General features: G+C 41.5%; 1 protein-coding gene across 13 annotated transcripts in view; it reads left to right on the forward strand.

Moving 5' to 3' along the window:
* The window catches only part of SPIDR (scaffold protein involved in DNA repair), a 508,026-nt gene that overhangs the window by 440,408 nt on the left and 45,593 nt on the right, over window positions 1–22,025 (forward strand). For all 13 annotated transcript variants that reach the window (XM_030795010.1, XM_030795009.1, XM_030795014.1 and 10 more), the window contains one exon: window positions 5,774–5,914. In XM_030795010.1, the coding sequence (XP_030650870.1) occupies window positions 5,774–5,914 (141 nt within the window). The remainder of the gene's footprint in view (window positions 1–5,773; window positions 5,915–22,025) is intronic.

Consider the following 22,025-nt stretch of genomic DNA (forward strand, 5'->3'; position numbering starts at 1 on the left):
GCCAATTCCATACCTCTCCCTTCTCAACACAATCAAAAATATAGAAACTTTGTATTTGGATCTGTGGGGATTTTTGTATTTGTCTTGACTTTTGCATAGGTTAAAAAAATAACATTTAGGCTGGGCACGGTGACTCACGCCTGTAATCCCAGCACTTTGGGAGGCCAAGGCAGGTGGAACACGAGGTCAAGAGATTGAGACCATCTTGGCCAACATGGTGAAACCCCGTCTGTACTAAAAATACAAAAATTAGCCAGGCATGGTGACATACGCCTATAGTCCCAGCTAGTCGGGAAGCTGAGGCAGGAGAATTGCTTGAACCCAGGAGGCGGAGGTTGCAGTGAGTTGAGATTACGCCACTGCACTCCAGCCTGGCAACAGAGTGAGACTCTGTTTCAAAAGAATAAATAAATAAATAAAATAAAATAACATTTAAAGCAAAGTCTTGGGGGTATCAGTAGGAGATGACCAGACCTTAATGTAATCACATGTGGAGGGTTAGGGGCCACCATGGGTTGTTCTCTAACAGAAGAGCCTGGAGACTCCTCCTAGGAAATGCAGCCTGGTCCTACCTCCAGTTCCCCTACATGTCCTGGTCCCCAAGGCTTGGCCTGGACTTCCCTATTTAGATATGGAATGGAGAAGCAAGTCACGTGAGGAGTTAACTAGGAGGTAAGGAGGCCTTTAAATGGTGTATAGACCAAAAAAAAGACATTATAAATTCAACATCAAAATGTATATTTTTATACCTGCTCTCAGGTAGCTTACTGGAAACTAAAAAAGACCTCAGACTTGGAGAGAAGGGAGGGAAACAAAACATGATTGGATTATGAATGGAAAAATTCGTTCCCGTCTAGAAATCTATACCCAGCCAAACTGCCCATAAAGTTTGTGGATCGATTACCAACAACTTTATGAATGGTTTTAAAATTTTTACCTTACACTCTTTTTTCGGGAAACTAGAAGACAGGAACTACTGAATTGAAGAAGTCAATTAAAAGATATGGGTGTAGGAAATAGCACCTCCAACATAGTAGAGCAGCAAAGGGGAACCCCCAGATTTTGTGCCAAGAGATCCCGGGACGATATTGTGCCCAAGTATAGATGCTGACCCATCCACATTGGGGCACAGTAGAAGGATCCAGAAGAGCTCTTCAGGGTAGAATACCTGTGAGGTTCAGCATCCTAAGAGAAGATCTTGGTAATTGACTGAGGTTTAGGGTGGATTTTGTGATGAGTACATAAAAAATTAGTTTTAAAATTAATATAGGGAGCCAGGTGTGGTGGCATGTGGCTGTAATCCCAGAGCTTTGGGAGCCAAGGTGGGAGGATTGCTTGAGGCCAAGAATTTGAGAACAGCCTGGGCAACATAGCAAGACCCTGTCTCTACAATAAATAAATAAATAAATAAATAAATAAATAAATGTATATCAGAAAAGAAATTATGTTTTATTATATTAAAGCCTATAAATTTCCTTATATGTTGATGTAATCCATATATTTTGACATGTGGTATTTTTATTATCAACTAGGTCAAAATATTGTCTCTTTTCTCTGTGATTTCCTATTTGACCTCAGAGTTGAAAAAAACGTGAAATTGCCAAATGTAAGAAGATGTTTAAAATATATATTTTTCTTGGTTTCTCATTTAATTATATTTTAGGCAAAGAATGTGTCCTATATGATAAGATACTTTGAAATTCATTGTGACTTGCTTTATGGCCAAGTGTGTAATGAGAATTAATTAATTAGAGAGAGAGAGAGAATCCGTGTCACCCCTGCTGGGGTACACTGACCAGATCATAGCTTACTGTAGCTCCCAACTACTTGGCTTAGGTTATCTTCCTGCCTCAGCCTCCTGAGTAGTTGGGACTACAGGCACACACCACTATGCCCAGTTTATTTATTTATTTATTTATTTATTTATTTATTTTTAATTTTTATTTTTCTTGAGACGGCGTCTTGCTCTGTCCCCCAGGCTAGAGTGCAGCGGTGTGGTCTCGGCTCACTGCAAGCTCCACCTCCCGGGTTCATGCCATTCTCCTGCCTCAGCCTCCCAAGTAGCTGGGACTACAGGCGCCCGCCACCACGACCGGCTAATTTTTTTGTATTTTTAGTGGAGAGGGGTTTCACCGTGTTAGCCAGGATGGTCTCAATCTCCTGACCTCATGATCCACCTGCCTCAGCCTCCCAAAGTGCTGGGATTACAGGCATGAGCCACCGTGCCCAGCCAATAATACTTTCTTAAAATCCATTTTGCTTACCATCAAAACCACCTTTTCGGCTTTCTTTTGATTAATATTTGCCAGGAACATTTTTTTCTTTCCTTTTACTTTGAACCTTTCTGTGCTTTGGAATGTTTTCTGTCACCAGTTTATTGGAAGACATTTTTTCTTCCTTCAAACAACATGACAAATTCTGTCTTAGACATGTTTAAATCATTTTTGTTCTATTTCTAATATGCAAGGACTTTATCCTTTCACATATCACTTTATATTTTCTTGGCCATATAATGTTTTTCCTTTATGTTTTCCTTTTTGTTTTCCTATATTTCTCATTCCATTTTTTTTCCTCTAGTGATTAGGAGGTTATATTCCCTGTTTCTGTTCTTTGGTGATTATCCTTGAAATTGTACCACATACACTGCACTTAAGTTAATATCTTAACTCCAGGCTTAGAGTGATATGAGGACTTGGGAACATTTGAGCTCCAGTCACTGCCCATTTGATTTCATTGCTATCCATTTTCAGTTTTTTAGCTCTACACCTTTAATATTATTGATTGTGTTGTTATTCTATCCTGTGTTTATTTTGGGTTGTTTGCATTTTTGCTCATTAGTCTTTCTTGTATCTCAGGCCTTTATTCCACGATAATTTCCTTATTCCTAGAGTACATAATTTAGAAATCATTTTATTTGTTTTTTGAGACAGGGTCTCACTCTGCCACCCAGGCCGGAGTGCAGTGGCACAGTCATAGCTCACTACAACCCTCAAACTCTTGGGCTCAAGGGATCCTCCCGCCTCAGCCTTCTGAGTAGCTGAGACCACAACCGTGGGCCACCATACCCAGCTAATTTTTTTATTTATTGTAGAGACAGGGTCTCACTTTGTTGCCCAGGCTGATCTCGAACTCCTAGGCTCAAGTGATCCTCTCGCCTCAGCCTCCCAAAGTGCTGGGATTACAGGTGTCAACCACTGCACCTGGTCTAGAAATCATTTTAGTAATTAGTAAATTAGTAAATACGTCAGGTTCTGTAGTTAGAAAATGCTCCTAGTTTTTCTTTGTCTAAAAATGTCCCAGGCCAGGCGGGGTGGCTCATGCCTGTAATCCCAACACGTTGGGAGGCCGAGGCAGGCAGATCACTTGAGGCCAGGAATTCGAGACCAGCCTGCCCAACATGGAGAAACCCCATCTCTACTAAAAATACAAAAATTAGCCAGGTGCGGCAGTGGGCTCCTGTAATCACAGCTACTTAGGAGGCTGAGGCAAGAGAACCACTTGAACACGGGAGATGGAGGTTGTGGTGAGCTGAGATCGCTCCACTGCACCCCAGCCTGAGCAGCAGAGCAAGACTCCATCTCTAAATAAATAAATAAATAAATAAATAGGTCCTTATTTTACCATCATTCTTGAAAGGAGTTTTGCTGATACAGTTCTGAGATGGCTTTCAGAATTCTGAAAATATTCCTTGTCTTCTGGCTTCATTCATTGCTCTTTAGAAGGTTGATTTAAGTCAAATTTGTATTCCTTTGCAGATGTACTGTCTTCTAAATCTTCTCATTGTGTGTGCTTTTAAAATCTTATTTGTGTGCTTCTTGCTTTTAACAGCTCATAGTTTTTGGTATTCTCCAGGTTCATTACAGTGAGTATATTGGTTGGATTTCCATTTAGTTGTCCTGCTTGGTATTTGTTTGGTCTTTTTCCCCCGCTTTGTTTTTGTTTTGAGACAGGATCTTGCTGTGTTGCCCAGGCTGGAGTGCAGTGACATGATCACAGCTCACTTAAGCCTCAACCTCCTGGGCTGAAGTGATCCTCCCACCTCAGCCCCTGAAGTAGTTGGGACTATGGGTATGCGCCATCACACTCAGCTAACGTTTTTTAAGTTTTTCCTAGAGACAAGATCTCACTACATTGTCCAGGCTGGTCTTGAACCCCTCAGTTCAAGTAATCCTCCCACCTCGGCCTACCAAAGTGCTGGGATTACAGGTGTGAGCCACTATGGCCAGCCCCACTTGGTATTTGTTTTTCTTCCTGTATCTTAAATCAGTTGGGAAAAATTCTCAATCACTGTAACTACATATTATTGCTTCCCCTCCTCTGTCTTGTTTTACTGAAATTCCTATTAGACATGTTAGACCTTCTCGCTCTCCTCTGTATTTCTGCACCTTCTCTCATGTTTTTTTCCTCTCACTTCTCAAGCTATATTCTGAGTAATTTATTCAGATTTATATCTCAGATCTCATATATACACTTTTCAGATGCATATAGCCATTTGTTACACCTACTCAATGAATATTTTTATTTCAATAAATGTAGCTTTCCTTTTTGAAAATGTGATTTCATCCTTCTTCAAATCTATCAAGTCATTTTATGTAGTTTCTTGTCTCCTATTCATATTTTGGGGACTTTTTACCTCTTTAAAACAGTTATTCTGTATTTTCTATTCATTAATTCTAATATCTCAAGTCCCCAGCAGGTCTGGTGTTATTTCTTTTGACTATTCCCACATGATGTTCTGTTTCTTTGTGTTTGATTTTTATTTGAGCACATCTTTGTTTGGTCTTATTCCATGGTGAACTAGCAATCCAAGTAAAGGTGCTTTTTTTCAGACAGGATATATTTTTGCTTCTCTTGCAAACCAGCTGGCCCTGTGGGCCTGGAAGACTTCATTAAGGAGTCTACAGTTCTTGACCCTTTTGCCAAGGCAGCACTTAAGGCTCCTGGCTTCATCTGTTCTCCTCCAACATGTGTTTTTTTTCACATTCTTATCTTTAGAATAGTTTTTATGTCCATTTTGTGATGTTATTTACTGACTATAATTTCTTCAGCCTCCATGAAATGTTTTCTCAGAATATGTCATTTTGTGATAAATAAACTTCATTTACTTCAGTTACAAAATGAGAGGATTGGAAATTCAGTCATAAATAGGCTTTCATGAATAACATCATCTAAACTTAAAAACTGGGGGGATTCCCATCATGTCGCTGGCTGTCCATCATGGCTGTGTTGCTGCAAGCTGGGACACCAGGTTTTATCCTGCTGGGATATGCGTATCTCTAAATGTGTACTGTCTCAGAGAATGCCTCTTATTGTTGTTCTCATCATAATGTTATCCTGCAGCTTTTCTCAGTATTGAGCATCCACACAAAACAAATATTTCTTTCACGGGAAACAGGGTAAAAATGTAAAAAGGAGGCTCTGTTTCTAGTTAATATATGTGGTTTAAGAGAATGGTCATCTTGATGTACTTTTCAGCCATATTTGGCTTAGGTTTTAGTTTCATGCCTATGGATGGTGGTTCAAACACCTGCATGCACACATACAGAAAGGATGTCTTGAATTTACGTTTTTTTTATCCTGACTCACCCATTTAGGAAGATGACTACAGTGGATTTCTTTTTTTTCCCCCCTTGGTTTTTCTTTAATTTCTTTAAATTATATTGACCAGTCACAGCAGTATATGGTGGCTTTCTAATGAAGAAGAGGGAAATCTTGATCTCTGTATTAATCCAAACTGCCTCCTCAAAGAACAAATGTGAATGGTTTTTTACAGAGCCTGCCTTCTGGTACAAGATGCCTGTGGAATGTTCGGTGAAGTGCACTTGGAGTTCACCATGTCGAAGGCAAGACAGTTGGAAGGGAAATCTTGCAGCCTGGTGGGAATGAAGGTTCTACAGAAAGTCACCAGAGGAAGGTGAGAATGTGCAGGAATGGCATCCAATTTGCTACAATTGTTAGTTCTTTTTGTTAGTCTTTTGTCTCTAATTTTTTTTTTTTAATTAAAAGGCAGTAAACCAGGATCTTAGAGTTTGCCCATAAAACAAGGCCAGGAGTTGAGTGGAATCTATAAAGTATCTTTAGGGGAGGAATTGTAATTGACAACAAAAAGAATTAGGCAGATTTCATGATTCATAATTTTATTAAAAGAAGATTAAAATGTTATATATGTGTTTTAATTATGAAGATCTGTCTTTTGTAAGTGTTTTTTTCACTATAACAATAAAGCATCTTTGGGTGGTAGGTTGTATAAATGAAAATCTAATTTAGTGAAAAGACATTTTGTGAGCTTTAAGCAAAATTCTTAAGTTGTCATGTCTTTGCACTTTCCAAAGTAAGCAAGCAAGGTGCCAAGTTTCATGGCACCTCGCCCTAAAATGTTGTTTTTGATAGGCAGAGGTGGAGTGTTACAAAGATCTGGCCTATCTGTGCCTGTTACATCTCCAGTAATCATTCTAATCTATGAATTAGGGGGAAAAAAAAGAAACATTTTTAATGGAACTATCCAGTCATATAGTGAATTGGGGGTTTTCTCAGTCTTCTTGTTATATCTCTTTCTTTAAATGGTGTGTTATTTTAGCTCTCTTGTTGATGTTTATATTAAATTATAGTAACATCTGAGCTGTAACAGTATTGGAGGGAGAAAAAGTCCAGTTCTGAGCGTATGATATTCTGCTTTTGGAACATTTATTGGTAGTATCCTCCAGTAGTTTGCATCATGACCACTCTGGCTGTGGCCATTCTAAATGGTGGATGTTTAGTGAGCATTTCCTTGACTGAGCTCAGTAGGCATTTAGCTCTCCCACAGGCCTTGACTTTGAGTCCTGTCTCTCTTTCCTGTGGCACCGTACTGCTGAGTGACAGCTCTGCCAAAGAGCTTGTTTCCTGGGAGACATATACCCTGTAAGCCCTTAGTAGATAAGAGCACATTTTTATTGATCTGTATAGCTATGTTTTGTTTTGGTTTGGTTTGGTTTTTGTTTTTTGTTTTGTCTTGTTTTGTTTTGTTTTTGAGACAGAGTTTCGCTCTTGTTACCCAGGCTGGAGTGCAATGGCGCCATCTTGGCTCACTGCAACCTCTGCCTCCCAGATTCAAGCGATTCTCCTGCCTCGGCCTCCCAGGTAGCTGGGATTACAGGCATGCGACACTACGCCCAGCTAATTTTTTGTATTTAGTGGAGACAGGGTTTCACCATGTTTGTCAGGCTGGTCTCAAACTCCTGACCTCAAGTAATCCACCCGCCTCAGCCTCCAAAAGTGCTGGGATTACAGGCGTGAGCTACCATGCCCGGCCAGCTATGTTTTATGATAAATACTTGCTCTTGTTTGTAAACAGGCAGCTATATTATAATTTAATTGCATTATGTATTGGGGGAATGCAATTCATCCAGATATTTGGAAAGCATGTCTAGATATGAGAAAAGCTTGGTTGGGTCACATGAGTCTTACCCTTATTAAGACTGAACCTCACTTTAGTCCTCATTAGAATATTCATTGTAGGCCAGGCATGGTGGCTCCCAACACTTTGGGAAGCCAAGGCAGGCTGATCGCTTGAGGCCTGGAGTTTGAGACCAGCCTAGCCAACATGGCAAAACCCCATCTCTACTAAAAATAAAAAATAAAACTTAGCTGGGCATGGTGGCATATGCCTGTAGTCCCAGCTACTTAGGCTGAGGCATGAGAATTGCTTGAACCCTGGAGGCAGAGGTTGCAGTGAGCTGAGATTGCACCACTGCACTCCAGCGTGGGTGACAGAGCGACACTCTGTCTCAAAAAGAAAAGAATATTCATTGTAAACATTTCAGACTCACAAGCATCTGAAGACTAAGTGTAGTTATGGTAACCATCAGGGCCGTTTAGAGGGGAGGGCTCTTTCACTCAGCTGCCACCCACCTGAGCCTGGCAAGGACACGAGGGGGCTCCCGCCACAGGATGTTCCAGCCGTGCTCCAGGCAGAGGCAGCTGTTCTGGCTGGAGACTTCAGGACATAGCATCTTACGGAAATACTGCTGGGGAAGGACACAGCCAGACAGGACCTGGGGAATCTTTGTCTCTCTAAAGGCCCTGTTCTTTCACCATTCTTCTTTATAGCCATACATGTACCTAACATTTAATCTAGTTTTTGTGGTTGGCACTAGAAGCCTTACTGTCTATAACATTTACATGGGAAATGTTTTTGCCATGGGAAATGCATTGAGTAGTCCAACAAATTCATTTACTGATAAACTTTTGAACCTCCTTCCTTGTTAAAGTTGGTGACTAATATTTGATGCTTTTTTAGGTTGGGATTAATTATTTTATATATTTAATTATATTTTGCCATGCAAAACATCCAAATAAATGTTTAGATTGTGTTCTTGTTCTTTTGGAAGCTATATTTCTTCAAAACAAATTATTAAATAGTTTTGGAATGCAGGATGTTATAATTGCTTATTAGTGACATCATCCATCCATGGCCCAGTAAACACAACATTGTCTCTCTTTTTTTTTTTCCAAATTATTGTGTTTCATAGCAACTCTCGTAAACTTTAACAAAATACACTTCTCATAAACCTTAACAAAATATACTTCCCCAAATTCAAGCTAAAATGATTAATTTTATAATTTCAGTATCTAATACAGAAAATAACCTTTTCCCAATTGGAAGATAGTTATATGTTTGGGCTAAGTCACAGAGCCTCTTAGATCTGGCCTACCAGATCTAAATTTCATCTGATCCACAGTTCTGGTGATGAAACATCACTCAGCCCTACCCGCTGTTGAATGGCTGTGTTGCAGGGGACTCGTGACCACAGAGCCACCAGGCAGGCACACATGCTGCCAGATGCCTATGCAAGGAGCACCGCTCCAGCCACCTGCTTTGGTCCAGAGGCTTGCAGAAAAACAGCAGCATAGCTTTTGTTTCTCTGACAGACTAATTTTTTGGATTTGAGTGTCTATGTCGACTGGTCAGAGGAAGAAGAGTCAGAAAAACAGCCTGAGCTTCGGTTTAAAAACTGTACAGTTTTCGCAACAGTGCCAGTCTGATGTATGCTCACCGCAGAACATGCAGCATGGCCTGTGCTTCCTTCCTCTCCAGGGCACTCCTGCTATTCCTCAGTGACTCTGCTAAGGGCCACCCCCCAACCCACCCCCAACCACCGACCCCTGTCCTCCTAAGTGGCCTGTGCGGCACTTTAGTAGGCCAAGCAAGCTGAGAAGTCACATGGCTTTGGTGTCATAATTCTGTGTGTGAACTTTATTTTTTGTTGCTGTTTATTATATGCTTTTATTTGCATTTGCCAGGGCAATACTGAGAAAAAGAAAAGAAATTCCCTGAAATATGTTAACCTAGTCATTTTATGTAGTTTCTTGTCTCCTATTCATATTGTCTCCTCATCATAGGTATAGAAACTATAGCTAACAAATTCTTTTGCGGGGAGTGGGGAAAGGAGACCTCTTTCAGTTCAAAAATCTGGTATTTATTTCCCAACTTGTTAAAACAACCACAGAGTCCAAAATATATTATTAATTTATAGTACTATTTTCTGTAGGCCTCTTGAAGGGCCCTTTTACAGTAATGTACTGGAGAAGCTCTTGCTGAAGAGCATTTTGTCAATACTCAGTGTCTACAGAGGGTGCTGTCTGAGTGTTGAGAATGACAAAGGAAGCAACTGACATGGTCTTTGACCTTGAATTGTGTCCCTTTCAACCCAAAACAGGACAGGCAGAAGTATTAGAGTAGTTAATGATTCAATTAACTAGGTCTTAGCTGACTGATCTCAGAAGGTTTCATGAAAGAAGTGAGAACAAATGCTTTAAACATCTTGATCTAGCAGAAAGAAAAGTGTCTCTAAATTGGTGAGATGTTATCTGTGGAGACAAACGTAGGATTTAGAGAGAGAGAGAGATGCAAAAGGGGAAGTAAGAGGGTTTATTCAAGAGAGATTATGACTGGGTGCAGTGACTCATGCCTGTAACCTAGCACTTTGGGAGGCCAAGACGGGCAGATCGCTTGAGCTCAGGAGTTCGAGACCAGCCAAGGCAACATAGTGAGACCTCCACCTCAAAAAAAAGAAAGAAAGAAAAAGTTAATTCACTCACTTATTCAGTAAATATTATTTAGTCCCTCTTTGTACTATGCTCCCAGCTAGTTGCCATGGTATTGAGCTGTGTGCCAGATTTGGGGGATTTATTCCCAAACCAGAATATACTGAGGTATAAAGTCTGCTAGATAAAGCCTAAATCCTATTATTAGGGATTTTGCATTGGTTCCCGAGAAATGAGCGTCAATATGAGTTTTTGAGTGAAGAAGAGAAGCGGTCATAAACACAAAAATGGAGTAAGACTGTCTTTACTCCTGTACCTACAATAGATGGGAAATTGAGGGAGAGATTGGGATAGGGCCACAAGGCTGGAAACTTTTCCCACAGTTGAAGGAAGGAGAACAGAGAAATGGTACATAGGGAGCTCTCAGGAGCTGTGGCACATGCCAGGAGCACAAAACAGCTCACTTCCTCCACACTCAGGGCAGCATGGGAGCCAAGGGGAGACTCAGAAGGATAGCTGGTGATGCAGCACCACCTAGCAAGCACCCACAGAGAGCGGAGGCTCAGAGCACCCACTTTGGAGGGGGTGCAGAGGGTGGGGTAAGATGTAGGAGCTCTGGAGAGAACAGGAAAGGCATGGGCTAAGGGCTAAAATGGAAGGGAAAGCAAGCTCCCAGGCCCACACAGCCATTTGATCTCCTGGGGAGTGAGGACAAGGCGAGGACCACTGCCCTGGTCAGCCTCCATGAAAAGGTGAGGGGAGGAAATGCATTTCAGAGAATGAGCCAATTGAGAAGCTATTGTCTAAACACCAACTTTGATTTTTATGGCAGCAGATTAAGTGGTGATAAGCTTTATATCAGAAGCCAAGCTCAGTCAACATGCTCAGAAAATAACCAATCCAAGTCAGGATAGAAAGTTCCTTTGTAGCCCCCAGTGGGATTCCCAGCCCACTGCCCTGCTAGCCTCTGCACTAGTTTCCTGGGCTTTATTTAACCCCCTTTTCCCTCACAGGCCAGTCTCATGCTGCACCCTCATTAAGGGCCCAGCATTGCCTCCCTTGCCTCCTGCTGCAACCACCATCAGGATGCCCTCTCCTCTCCACTGGCACCGTGGAGGTAACCTTGCAGCTCACTCTGGTGCCTGTGCCTAGGGCTGTGTGGGATGTCTGCTAGCCTGTGGCCCAACACAGACGCATGTTTTAATGTCAGTGAGCAATGTCACTGGTATAGGTTTGCGTGTGCCCTTTTTTTGATGAATAATATGAGATCATCATGACATTCATATGAGGAGCCCTCCAGTGCATCATAGATGCATCATACAAGGGCTGCTCTCCAGTGCTGGCCCGTGCCACGTCCCTGCCTTCCCCATCCCCTCCAGTGCTGGCCTGTGCCAGGTCCCCACCTTCCCCCGCCCCCTCCAGTGCTGGCCTGTGCCAGGTGCCCACCTGCCCCCATCCGCTCCAGTGCTGGCCTGTGTCAGGTGCCTACCTCCCCCCACCCCTTCCAGTGCTGGCCTGTGCCAGGTTCCCACTTCCCCCATCCCCTCCAGTGCTGGCCTGTGCCAGGTGCCCGCCTTCCCCCACCCCCTCCACTGCTGGCCTGTGCCACGTGCCCGCCTGCCTCCATCCCCTCCAGTGCTGGCCTGTGCCATGTGCTGCGCCACTGGGCTCCAAGTCTAATGGACCTATGATGGCTTCATCATCGTTACAACTTTTCTTGTAGGGTGTCTGCACGTAGACAGTCAGTGAAGGTGTGTCAATTGCATGCCCAGCCACCATATTTCACACTTGCCTGCTGGTTAGTAGGCTCCCTCAGAGCAGATGCTGTTTCTCATTTACCATTATATTTTCTGTGGATAGCAGAATTTCTGACACATGATAAGCAAATAATTTGTATTTGTGGGATGCACATTAGGTGTTTTCTTGGGTTAATCTTAGAACTTTTGTCAGCAAGATTTAAATGTGTATTTTTATACTTCATAATTATTGGAGCTCAATTTTAGCAGTAAGGGTGGTGACCCGCTTGGTGCCAGAGTCTGTGTGCAGTGCAGGTGACAACCACACTAGCCATGTGCCTCTGGACACAGACCCTCGGTGTCCTCACTAATTTAAGGGAAAGTGAGCATGGGCATGTGGTGAAAGCACTTTATCACGGATGGCAAGAGTGTGAGTGTTCATTATGAATTTTTCACAGGAAAAAAAGTTGTATGCATTGCGCTTTTCCCTTTTCCTTTTAGTCTTCACAAAAGTCAATTACAGAGGAGGAAGCTCAGCGTCCACCCATTCTTACAGAAGAGGGCCTGAGACAGAGGTGGGGTGACTGGCCCAGGGTCCACCAGCCAGCCCAGCTGTGACTGGGCAGGATGCTGGGGCCTTCAGTCTCCCACGGGGCCTTCAGTCTCCCACAGAGCCCATCACGTTCCATCCAGCTGAGTGAGACTGGGGTACACCAAAGTCCTGGAGAGGGAACCGTTAGGAATCATTCCACACAAGTTTACTGGGCTGGGTTATTTATTGGAGAATCATTTCAGAGGCTCCTTTAACAGGAAATATGTAGTGGTAAGAGCTCTCCTTGGGTAAGAAACTTCAATAGTAATTTACTTCCTTTGATTTTCCTTCTTCAAAAAGGCCACCCTTTTAAAAAGCCACACACTTCCCTTGGGGTTTGAGGTCCAGAATCTCTTTCTTAATTGCTATGCTTAGAAACCCTGCTTCAAAGGACATTTCTAGGAATTCTTTCATGATTTTGAAAAATAAAATTGTTCCTGGTGACTTCACTGAAGTTTCTGAAAGGAGAATGAAGTATCACTTAAGAAAGAGTGCTGGGCCGGGCTCAATGGCTCACACCTGTAATCCCAGCACTTTGGGAGGCCAAGAGGCAGATCACCTGAGGTCAGGAGTTTCTAGCCAGGCAGGCGTGCCACATAGTGGCATGCACCTCTAATCCCAGCTACTCGGGAGGCTGAGGTAGGCGAATCACTTGAACTGGGAGGCGGAGGTTGCAGTGAGCTGAGCTCACACCATTGCACTCCAGCCTGGGTGAAAGAGCAAGACTCCATCTCAAAAAAAAAAAAAAAAGAGAGAGAGAGAATGTGAATCTTGAGACCAGGACTGCTCAGAGCAGCAGCACTAGACACCTTCTACCTGAGCAGCATGCTGTTACTTCAAGCCCTTCATCAGTTTAGAAGTATGTTTTGTGTTTTCCCTATAGTTTTTTTTCTTTCTGCCAAATGTTACCTCCCGCTAGTATTTTAAGTCAAAATTAAATTTTATTGTCCTTTAAGACTGGGTTTTTTTTGGCCAATATTTAACTATTGTGAAGTATCTCTTTGTAAGGTCTTCTGCTAAAATAATGCATTCTAAGCATCCGGATTGCAATTTTTTTTTTTAACATAGAGCATTTTAGAAGGTACAGTAAGCTCTACAAAACATATTCTTTGGATTGGTTACATTTTAGGAAGATGAAGTCTGTTTTCCTGATTTTTGTTTAATCGCTTTATTTCTGAGTGTCTTTTACTATAAACTGACAATTATTTTTACTAGTGAGTCTAATCAAAGATTAATAGAGATCGTGACTTATTTTAAAGGAAATATATTTTTTAAATCTAAGGTCTTAGTCCCAAGTCACACAAATCATTATTAGAATTTATAACTCTCTAAGACTTCAACTATTTCTTCACTTCCTTATATATTTGGTTGCTTTACTTTGAACACATTAATTGATTCTTATACAAGGAGTCTTTATCTTAATAATCTGCTTAAAGTAATTTTGATAATGTATATTTTGCATAAGAACAATGAAGAAAATCAGAAGTTAAAAAGTTGAATCTTTAATTTACAAAGACTTATTTTCTCATTAGAATAATAAAGGAGTGTGTAGAAATACAGTAACCCGAGCAATATTATACTTCCAAGCTTTAGTTTCTTCATTTTAATCAGCAGCTAAACAGTCATGAATCTTCAGTGATTTAATTAAGGAGGGAAAAAAGGAGGAATTTATGTGCTTAGGCCAGAAGAATATGGGATATAGCACCAATAATAAAATTCAAAGGGATACAGTTAAACCAAGGTGGTCATTGTCCTAAAACATCACCCCAATGCAAACAGAGTAATAGAACTGGAAGTAAAGGAAGGAAACATCTTTAAGAGAAGACATGAAATGGGCCATAAAAGAGGTTTTTATTACGTCCAAAGTGAACTAACTAAAAGGAGCATGCTACAACATGGAGGGACCTCAAAAACATGATGCTAAGTCCAAAAAAAAAAAACAGACACAAAAGGTCTCATGCCTTGTGACTCCCGTATTGTGAAATGTCCAGACCAGGCAAATCTATGGAGACAGCAAGTAGATGGGCTGCCAGGGCCTGAGAGGAGAGGAAATGGGAGTGACTGCTAATGGGGTTGGGGTCTACTTTGGGATATGGAAATATTCTGCAATTTAATAGAGGTAGTGTGTGCACAACATTCTGAATGTACTAAATACCACTGAATTGTGTACTTTAAAATGACTAATTTTATGAGGTTTTAATTTCCTTTAGTTTCTTAGTATAATTTTATGTTATATTAATTTTACCTCAAGTTTAAAAAAGAAAAATGAACTGAATGTCTAGAAAGTGCTTATGCTGTTATGAAAATAACTACAAATATTTCATAAGTTTAGTTGGAAAAGAATAGTTTCTCAATGGAACTTCTGGGCATAATTCCACATATATCAAAAAGGTATAACATAAGGAATAGGGGCTCAAAAAGGAAATGCCAGTTATTAACCTTGGCCAGTAAGGGTATTTTGGGGAAATAAGAACATGGATTTGTTTATTAAAATGGGCACCCCTCTAAACCAGCCATCACTTTTGTCTTTCAGTGGAAGATCTCTTATCCTTAAAATAAGAAACCCGATTTTATATCCACTGTATGTAATCTACTTTCACTATCAATGAGAGTGAAAATCAAGAGTGATTAAAGCATGCAAAGGGAAGACAAGGGACTGTGATCAGGCTTGGAACACCCATCTGTTTGATCACAGGAAGGAGGATGAATGAGAACCACAAACCGTCTGAGAGATTCTGTTTGAACTGTGTAGGCTAAGCATTAACGATTCCCAGCATTCCTGCCCTGAGTACCTACCCTTCTACTACTGAAGCTAAAACTATTTAAAACTTTTAGACTATACTTACCACTACTCAACAAAAATAAGCTCACATTATTGTCAATTAGATAAAAGTTCTGCGTTGACTACAGTCTTCTGTATGTTGCTATGGCTTCACTAATTCATCCAGCAAACAGCACCTTAGCATGGGCTTGTGAAGTCATAGCTCCTGCCCTCAAGGCATTTACACTCCAGAGAGCAGCAGGTTAATAACACTTTTGCTGTAGTGGGTGAACATCCCCCTCATCTGCTTTGGTCAGCAGGGGAGGAGCCCTTTGGCTGGGACTCATAGGTTCTAGTTTCTAGGCAGAGGCCCGTGGGAAAGCACTCAGAGTAAAATGACCTTACCCTCCACCCATAAACTTATATTCCCAGTGCAAGTTGAGCATCCCTTTTCTGAAATGCTTAGGACTAGGAGTGTTTCAAATTTCTGATTTTTATGAATTTTGAAATATGTGCATTATACGTACTGGTCGAGCATCCCTAATGGGAAAATATGAAATCCAAAGTACTCCAAAGAGCATTTCCTTTGAGTGTCACATCAGTGCCCAAAAAGTTTTGAATTTCAGATTAGGGATACTCAACTTTGGTCAGACCAAAAATAGGCTGTTGTTCAGGGCCAAGTGTTATTTTTGTATCCTCTATAGCAGTTAGCACAATGTTCAATAAAAACCCAATTTGGCCGGGCACGGTGGCTCACACCTGTAATTCCAGCACTTTGGGTGGCTGAGGCAGGCGGATCACGAGGTCAGGAGATCGAGACCATCCTGGGCAACATGATGAAACCCCGTCTATACCAAAAATACAAAAAATTAGCTGGGCATAGAGGCACGTGCCTGTAGTCCCAGCTACTCGGTAGGCTGAGGCAGGGAGAATTACTTGAACCCAGGAAGCAGAGGTTGCAGTGAGCCAAGATCACACCACTGCACTCCAGCCTGGGTGACAGAACAAGACTCTGTCTCAAAAAAAAAAAAAAAACCTGATTAATAAATGATGAAATCTGAACCTCACTGTTAAAAATTTTTCTTGGCTATAAAAACAAATTTTTTAGAAGTGTTCTCAAAAGTGATTTTATTCTTCCTCCCTCACTCCACTACCTACTCCCACATAACCAACGAACACAGTATAACCGAGTTAGCTCTGAATTACTTGACTGTGTGGGCCAAGCTTACTCAAGGGGACTTGCCGGTTAAGACAACAACAACAACAACAACAAAAACTTCTAGGAGCATCCTGATCACTGAGGGGAGACAGCTGTGATTCAGCACTGATTCACAGCTCTGGCTATCTTGGTTAATACATTGGTTATTAAATTTGCTGGTTGATTGGTACTAATCCCATCCTTAGTTATCAACAAGGATAAATCTGCTTCCGAAAGTTGTTAGGAGAATTTAATGAGATCACATTCATAGAAGTACCTTGTGCAATGTAAACCACCATGTAAGAAGTTGCTTTTCCCTTCTTCCTCAGACTTTCTCTTTCTACTTCACTGAAAAAGTAGAAATCCAGCCAGCACTGACCCAAGACTTTGTTGTCTTGTTTTTACAAACAAAATGGGTAGAGGAAAGAAATCAGAAGTAATTTAGAAAAGTGATACAGTTTGAAAGTGTTCCGTGTTTTTCCCAAGGAAGAATATAAATCATCCAGTTGGGCATTGCTAGGCATTGTCAATTACCCGATAATGGGAAAGAATGGAAATGAACCCAGTGGGATTTGTACAGAGAGATTTAGTTAAAACAGGGATAAAAGAAACCAAATGGGCCAGGCGCCCATTACAGGCTCATGCCCATAATCCCAGCGCTTTGAGAGGCTGAGGCAGGTGGATCACCTGAGGTCAGAGGTCCGAGACCAGCCTGGCCAACATGGTGAAACCCTGTCTCTACTGAAAATATAGCCGGGCATGGTGGCAGACGCCTGTAATCCCAGCTATTTGGGAGGCTGAGGCAGGAGAATCGCTTGAACCCTGGAGGCAGAGGTGTCAGTGAGCCAATCACGCCATTGCACTCCAGCCTGGGCAACAAGAGCGAAACTCCGTCTCAAAAAAAAAAACAAATGGAAGATCAGCTGATATGACAGCATAAAAACAAATACCACTTATTCCTCCAGGTTAGTAATTTAACTAGTTAATGTACCTTGCAGCACAGTAAGTCTAGAGTTCAGTAAATGGGCAGGGTTTTGTTATATTCTTTTTTTAATCATTTCTTCTCTTAAAAATATTTCCCCCACCCTACCCCTCACTGTCCTTCTTACCACAGAAATCATAATTATCTACCAGTAGGAGGTCAGTGGTTTTATTCATTTTTTTTTTTTTTTTTTTTTTTTTTTTTGAGACACAGTCTCGCTCTGTCACCCAGGCTGGAGTGCAGTGGCGGAGATCAGTGGTTTTAAGACTTTCAGTTTTTTTCTTTTTTTTTTTTTTTTTTTTTTTTTAATCTCTGCTCACTGCAACCTCCATCTCCCAGGTTCAAGCGATTCTCCTGCCTCAGCCTCCCGAATAGCTGGGACTACAGGTGCACACCACCACGCCCAGCTAATTTTTGTATTTTTAGTAGAGACGGGGTTTCACCATGTTGGCCAGTATGGTCTCGATCTCTTGATCTCATGATCTGCCCACCTCGGCCTCCCAAAGTGCTGGGATTACAGGTGTGAGCCACCGCACCTGGCCCTGTTTTTCCTTAATAGAAATCTGTTCAGGCACGATGGCTCATAAGTGTAATCCCAGCACTTTGGGAGGCCAAGGCAAGAGGATCACTTGGGTGCAGGAGTTCAAGACCAGCCTAGGCAACATCTCGAGACCTGTCTATACACAAGGAAAGGGAGGGAGGGAAGGAAGCAAGGAGGAGAGAGAAGGGAAGGGGAAGGGGAAGCTTACAAAACAAATTATGTGAAGTTGTTTGTTCTGGAAGGTGGATGAGTTGGGCCACCATGGCTCCCCACCCAGCTCCTTAGGAGTCCAGCAGCATAGTCTGAAAGCATCTGTTGTGGATTAATTGCTCATATAAACATTTCACATATTCCATAGTTCTTTCTTCCTCTTGGGTTAATAGCTTGCGGCAGTAGTTGCTATCATGGGGACACTGGGTAGCAGTATGATTCAGAAGCAGAATAGAAATGTTCCTGTATTAATCTCAAATTAAAACTCCAAATACTTACTTTAAATATGCTATTATTAGCTGAATTCTCAAAATTGGAAAATCTTACAGATTTGAATTTTGGAAAAAATAACTTAAATCTTTATAATTTGCCAAGAAAATCTCTCTGTTAATATGGAATGCTGAAAGTGGAAAGAAAAGAAAGCTTGAGTGTCACTAGAGTCACTCTATTTTTTTCATTTTACCTTCAAACTAGCTAATAAATTAGATCATGGTATTTATTTTTTAGATAAGACCCTGAAGTTCACTGACATTAAGTAATTTGTATCCCTGTATGTGAGCTGGGTCTTAAGACAGGTGCACCAAATTCCAAAGTCTGATTTTCGGTACTACAGCTGACATTTAATTACTTCCAGTTTTAGGGAAATTCATTTCTATAAATTTCTCATTTGTTTTATAGTTATAACCCCTGGTCCTCAAAATAAAAATCTCAGTATTTCTTGTCAATGATGTTGATATTAATTTAGATTCTTGGTATTTTCCACTGTTTTTGTTAAACAACAGCAATAAACTATCTATAGTAGGATTGTCTTGAGTAACCAGGAGTATTAAATCCATAGTAAATAATTACACTGCTTTTGGTTTAGTTAGGGTTTTTTTTTTTTTTCAAAGTTTACTTAGATATTTATTAACAAAAATAATTAGCTTTTAAAAAAGATTAGTGCGAAAGTAATTGCAGTTTTTGTCATTACTTTTAATGTCATTACTTTTAGTAGTTTTCATTACTGTTAAATAAAAGCAAGATAATTTACTTCTCTTTCTCAAGCCACCAACAACGGTGTAGGTTGTGATGAAGCCATTGAACCTGGACCATACATTTGTAAAAGGCCTCAGATTAGGACTTTCAGTATGATCCATAAATGCAATAATAATATAGCCACTGCTTTTGTTGTTGCTGTTAACAGAATTAACACAAATTATAACAACAATTTAATAATCTCTCTTTTACCTTTTACCCACTGGATATTTACCCCAGTAAGTAATCTTTCACATCTTTCTCCACGAATGTAGACATATCTATAAACAAAAAGATATGATTTGCGTTTTTCACTTAATTTCACCAGGATGTCCCTCTCCTGATAGATATTCAGATTGTTTCTGGTGTTTACCACTTCAAAGCAGTGCTGCAACACACTTCCTTGTATATCTCTGTCTGTACCTCCTTTATGTATTGAGCTTATATTTTAACCTTCTTTACTGTGAAATATAACAAGCATATGAAAGAGGGCATAATTGTAGATTGTAAGAAATAATAAGTGAATAAATAAAGCTCACTCATTAAGCCACCACTGTAATTCAATAAACATGGTGGGTATCCAGAAGCCACCTGCTGCCCCCACACTGATCTAAAGATCTTCACACTTCTGAGAGTGTTTCCATGTTTTTCTTTACAGTTATACTACTTTTTATACATCTTTAAAAATATATTTAGGCTGGGCACAGTGGCTCACACCTGTAATTCCAGCACTTCGGGAGGCCAAGACAGAAAGATCACTTGAGGCCAGGAGTTCGAGACCAGCCCTGGGCAACATAGTGAGGCCTTATCTCTACAAAAAATAAAAAATTAGCTGAGTGTGGTGGTGCACACTTGTAGTCCTAGCTACTTGGGAGGCTGAGATGGGAGAATCACTGGGTGACAGATTGAGACCTGGCTCTCAAAAAAAAAAAAGTGTGTGTGTGTGCATATAGGTTTACCTGTTTTTGAACTTTATGGAAACAGCATCATGCTTACGCATTCTTTGTGTTTTGCTTTTATTTTTTTTTATTTTTTTTTTGAGACGGAGTCTCGCTCTGTTGCCCAGGCTGGAGTGCAGTGGTGCGATCTTGGCTCACTGCAAGCTCCGCCTCCTGGGTTCGTGCCATTCTCCTGCCTCAGTCTCCCGAGTAGCTGGGACTACAGGTGCCCGCCACCATGCCCAGCTAATTTTTTGTATGTTCAGTAGAGACAGGGTTTCACCATGTTAGCCAGGATGGTCTCGATCTCCTGACCTCGTGATCCACCCGCCTAAGCCTCCCAAAGTGCTGGGATTACAGGCGTGAGCCACCGCGCCCGGCCGTGTTTTGCTTTTTTTGCTCACTAGAGATGCCGCGGCCCCAGCTGCACACAAAAGGACCCTGGTGTGGGGGACCCTTACAAAGGAGGACGGAAACAACATAGTTTTAAACCAATAAACCTTGTAAGATTCTTCTGTCTATTGCAGGTAGCTCCAGTTTATTCGTTTTCATTCCATTTTATGCATTTACCACAGTCTGTTTCTTCATGCAGTTGTTCTAGGCATTTCCAGCCACTGCTGGCAGCGGCAGGAGCCCTTGCTATGTATCCCCTAGGGCACAGGTGTGCACATCGTGGGGGTGGGGTGTTCCTCACCTTCAATGGATAATGCTAAACTGTCTTCCAGGAGCGGAGTTCAGCCTCCATTCCTGTTAGCATAGTAGAGCTCCTGCCGCTTTGCTGTCTTTCCATTATTTGGTACGCTTTAGGTGTCTTTTTCATTATCTTTTTTCCGGCCTGCATTTTTTTCAACCTGGTAGGTCTGTAGTGGAATTCACTGTGGTTTAAATTCCGGTTCCTGATTACTGCTGAGGCTGAGAGCCTTTTGCTATGTATTTCCATTTGTGTTTCCACTTTGATGAAGTGCTATTCAAGTCTTTTGTTTATTTTTCTTTTGGGGTGTTGAGCTTTATATATTCTGAGTAGTAGTCCTTCATTGGTTGTATATAATTTATGTGTTGTAGGTGGCTTGTCTTTTTATCGGCAGAAGTACCAATTTTTGGAGTGGGGGCGGATGGCATTCCCAGAGTGGGACTGCCTGGCCAGAGTATGTAACTGGACTTGTTTTCATGACCCTCAGGCAGGGCCCCAGGAAGCATTAAGTGTTTTTGAAATGGCTTCTGGACCCGTAGCTCTCCCGGGTTGGTTGGGTTACCTTTAACCAGAACACTCTCAGCAGAGGCTATGGGTCTGTGTCTCCTTCAGGTAAAATGAGATTAACTTGAGTACCAAGGGAAACAGTGAAGTGTAAAAGTCAAGAGCTACCGTTTATCACAGGCCAATTAGGTCTGTTTTGTGTGATCTTCAAAATAAGTCTCAGAAGCAGATACTATTTTACTCACTTCACAGATGAGGAGCTTGAAGCTCATCAGGAATAAAGATTTTGCTCTATGCCATACAACTGGAAAGTAGGAAAGTGGGGTTAAAGCTCACTTTCACATGGCTCCCAAGCAAATTCTGCATCCATTCTGGCAGCCTGAAGCATAGCCTAGCTTCATGGTACTGGGTACCTTGCAGGGGGAGGCATCGGTGGAACAGAGTCCACACCAGATGTCTGACTGTGACACAAGCCACAGCCCCTTCTCCTCCGCAACTCTCTGTGACTGGGGGTGGCGTGGGAGCTCTGATGAGGCACACTCCAATGCTGGTGTCCCACCCCTCCCCAAGGCCAGCCATGGCACAATGCAGGCTGCTTACTGATTAGGTTGAAGCCCGGTCACTTGATAAAGGGTATTTTGTTGTTTTCCTCTTCAATATTTGGCACGTCAATGTAAATTATTTTAATAGGACTCACAGTTTCAGTCTTTGAAGCATTATATGAGGGGAGGCTACTTGATATGTGAATTCAGGATAATAGAATGAATTGTAAGGAGACGGGTTTTTGTTAAGTATCAGAGCACACTTGTAATATTTGGTTAAAAAAAAAAAC

Source organism: Nomascus leucogenys, chromosome 16 (genome assembly GCF_006542625.1).
Source record: "Nomascus leucogenys isolate Asia chromosome 16, Asia_NLE_v1, whole genome shotgun sequence".
NCBI lineage: Eukaryota > Metazoa > Chordata > Mammalia > Primates > Hylobatidae > Nomascus > Nomascus leucogenys.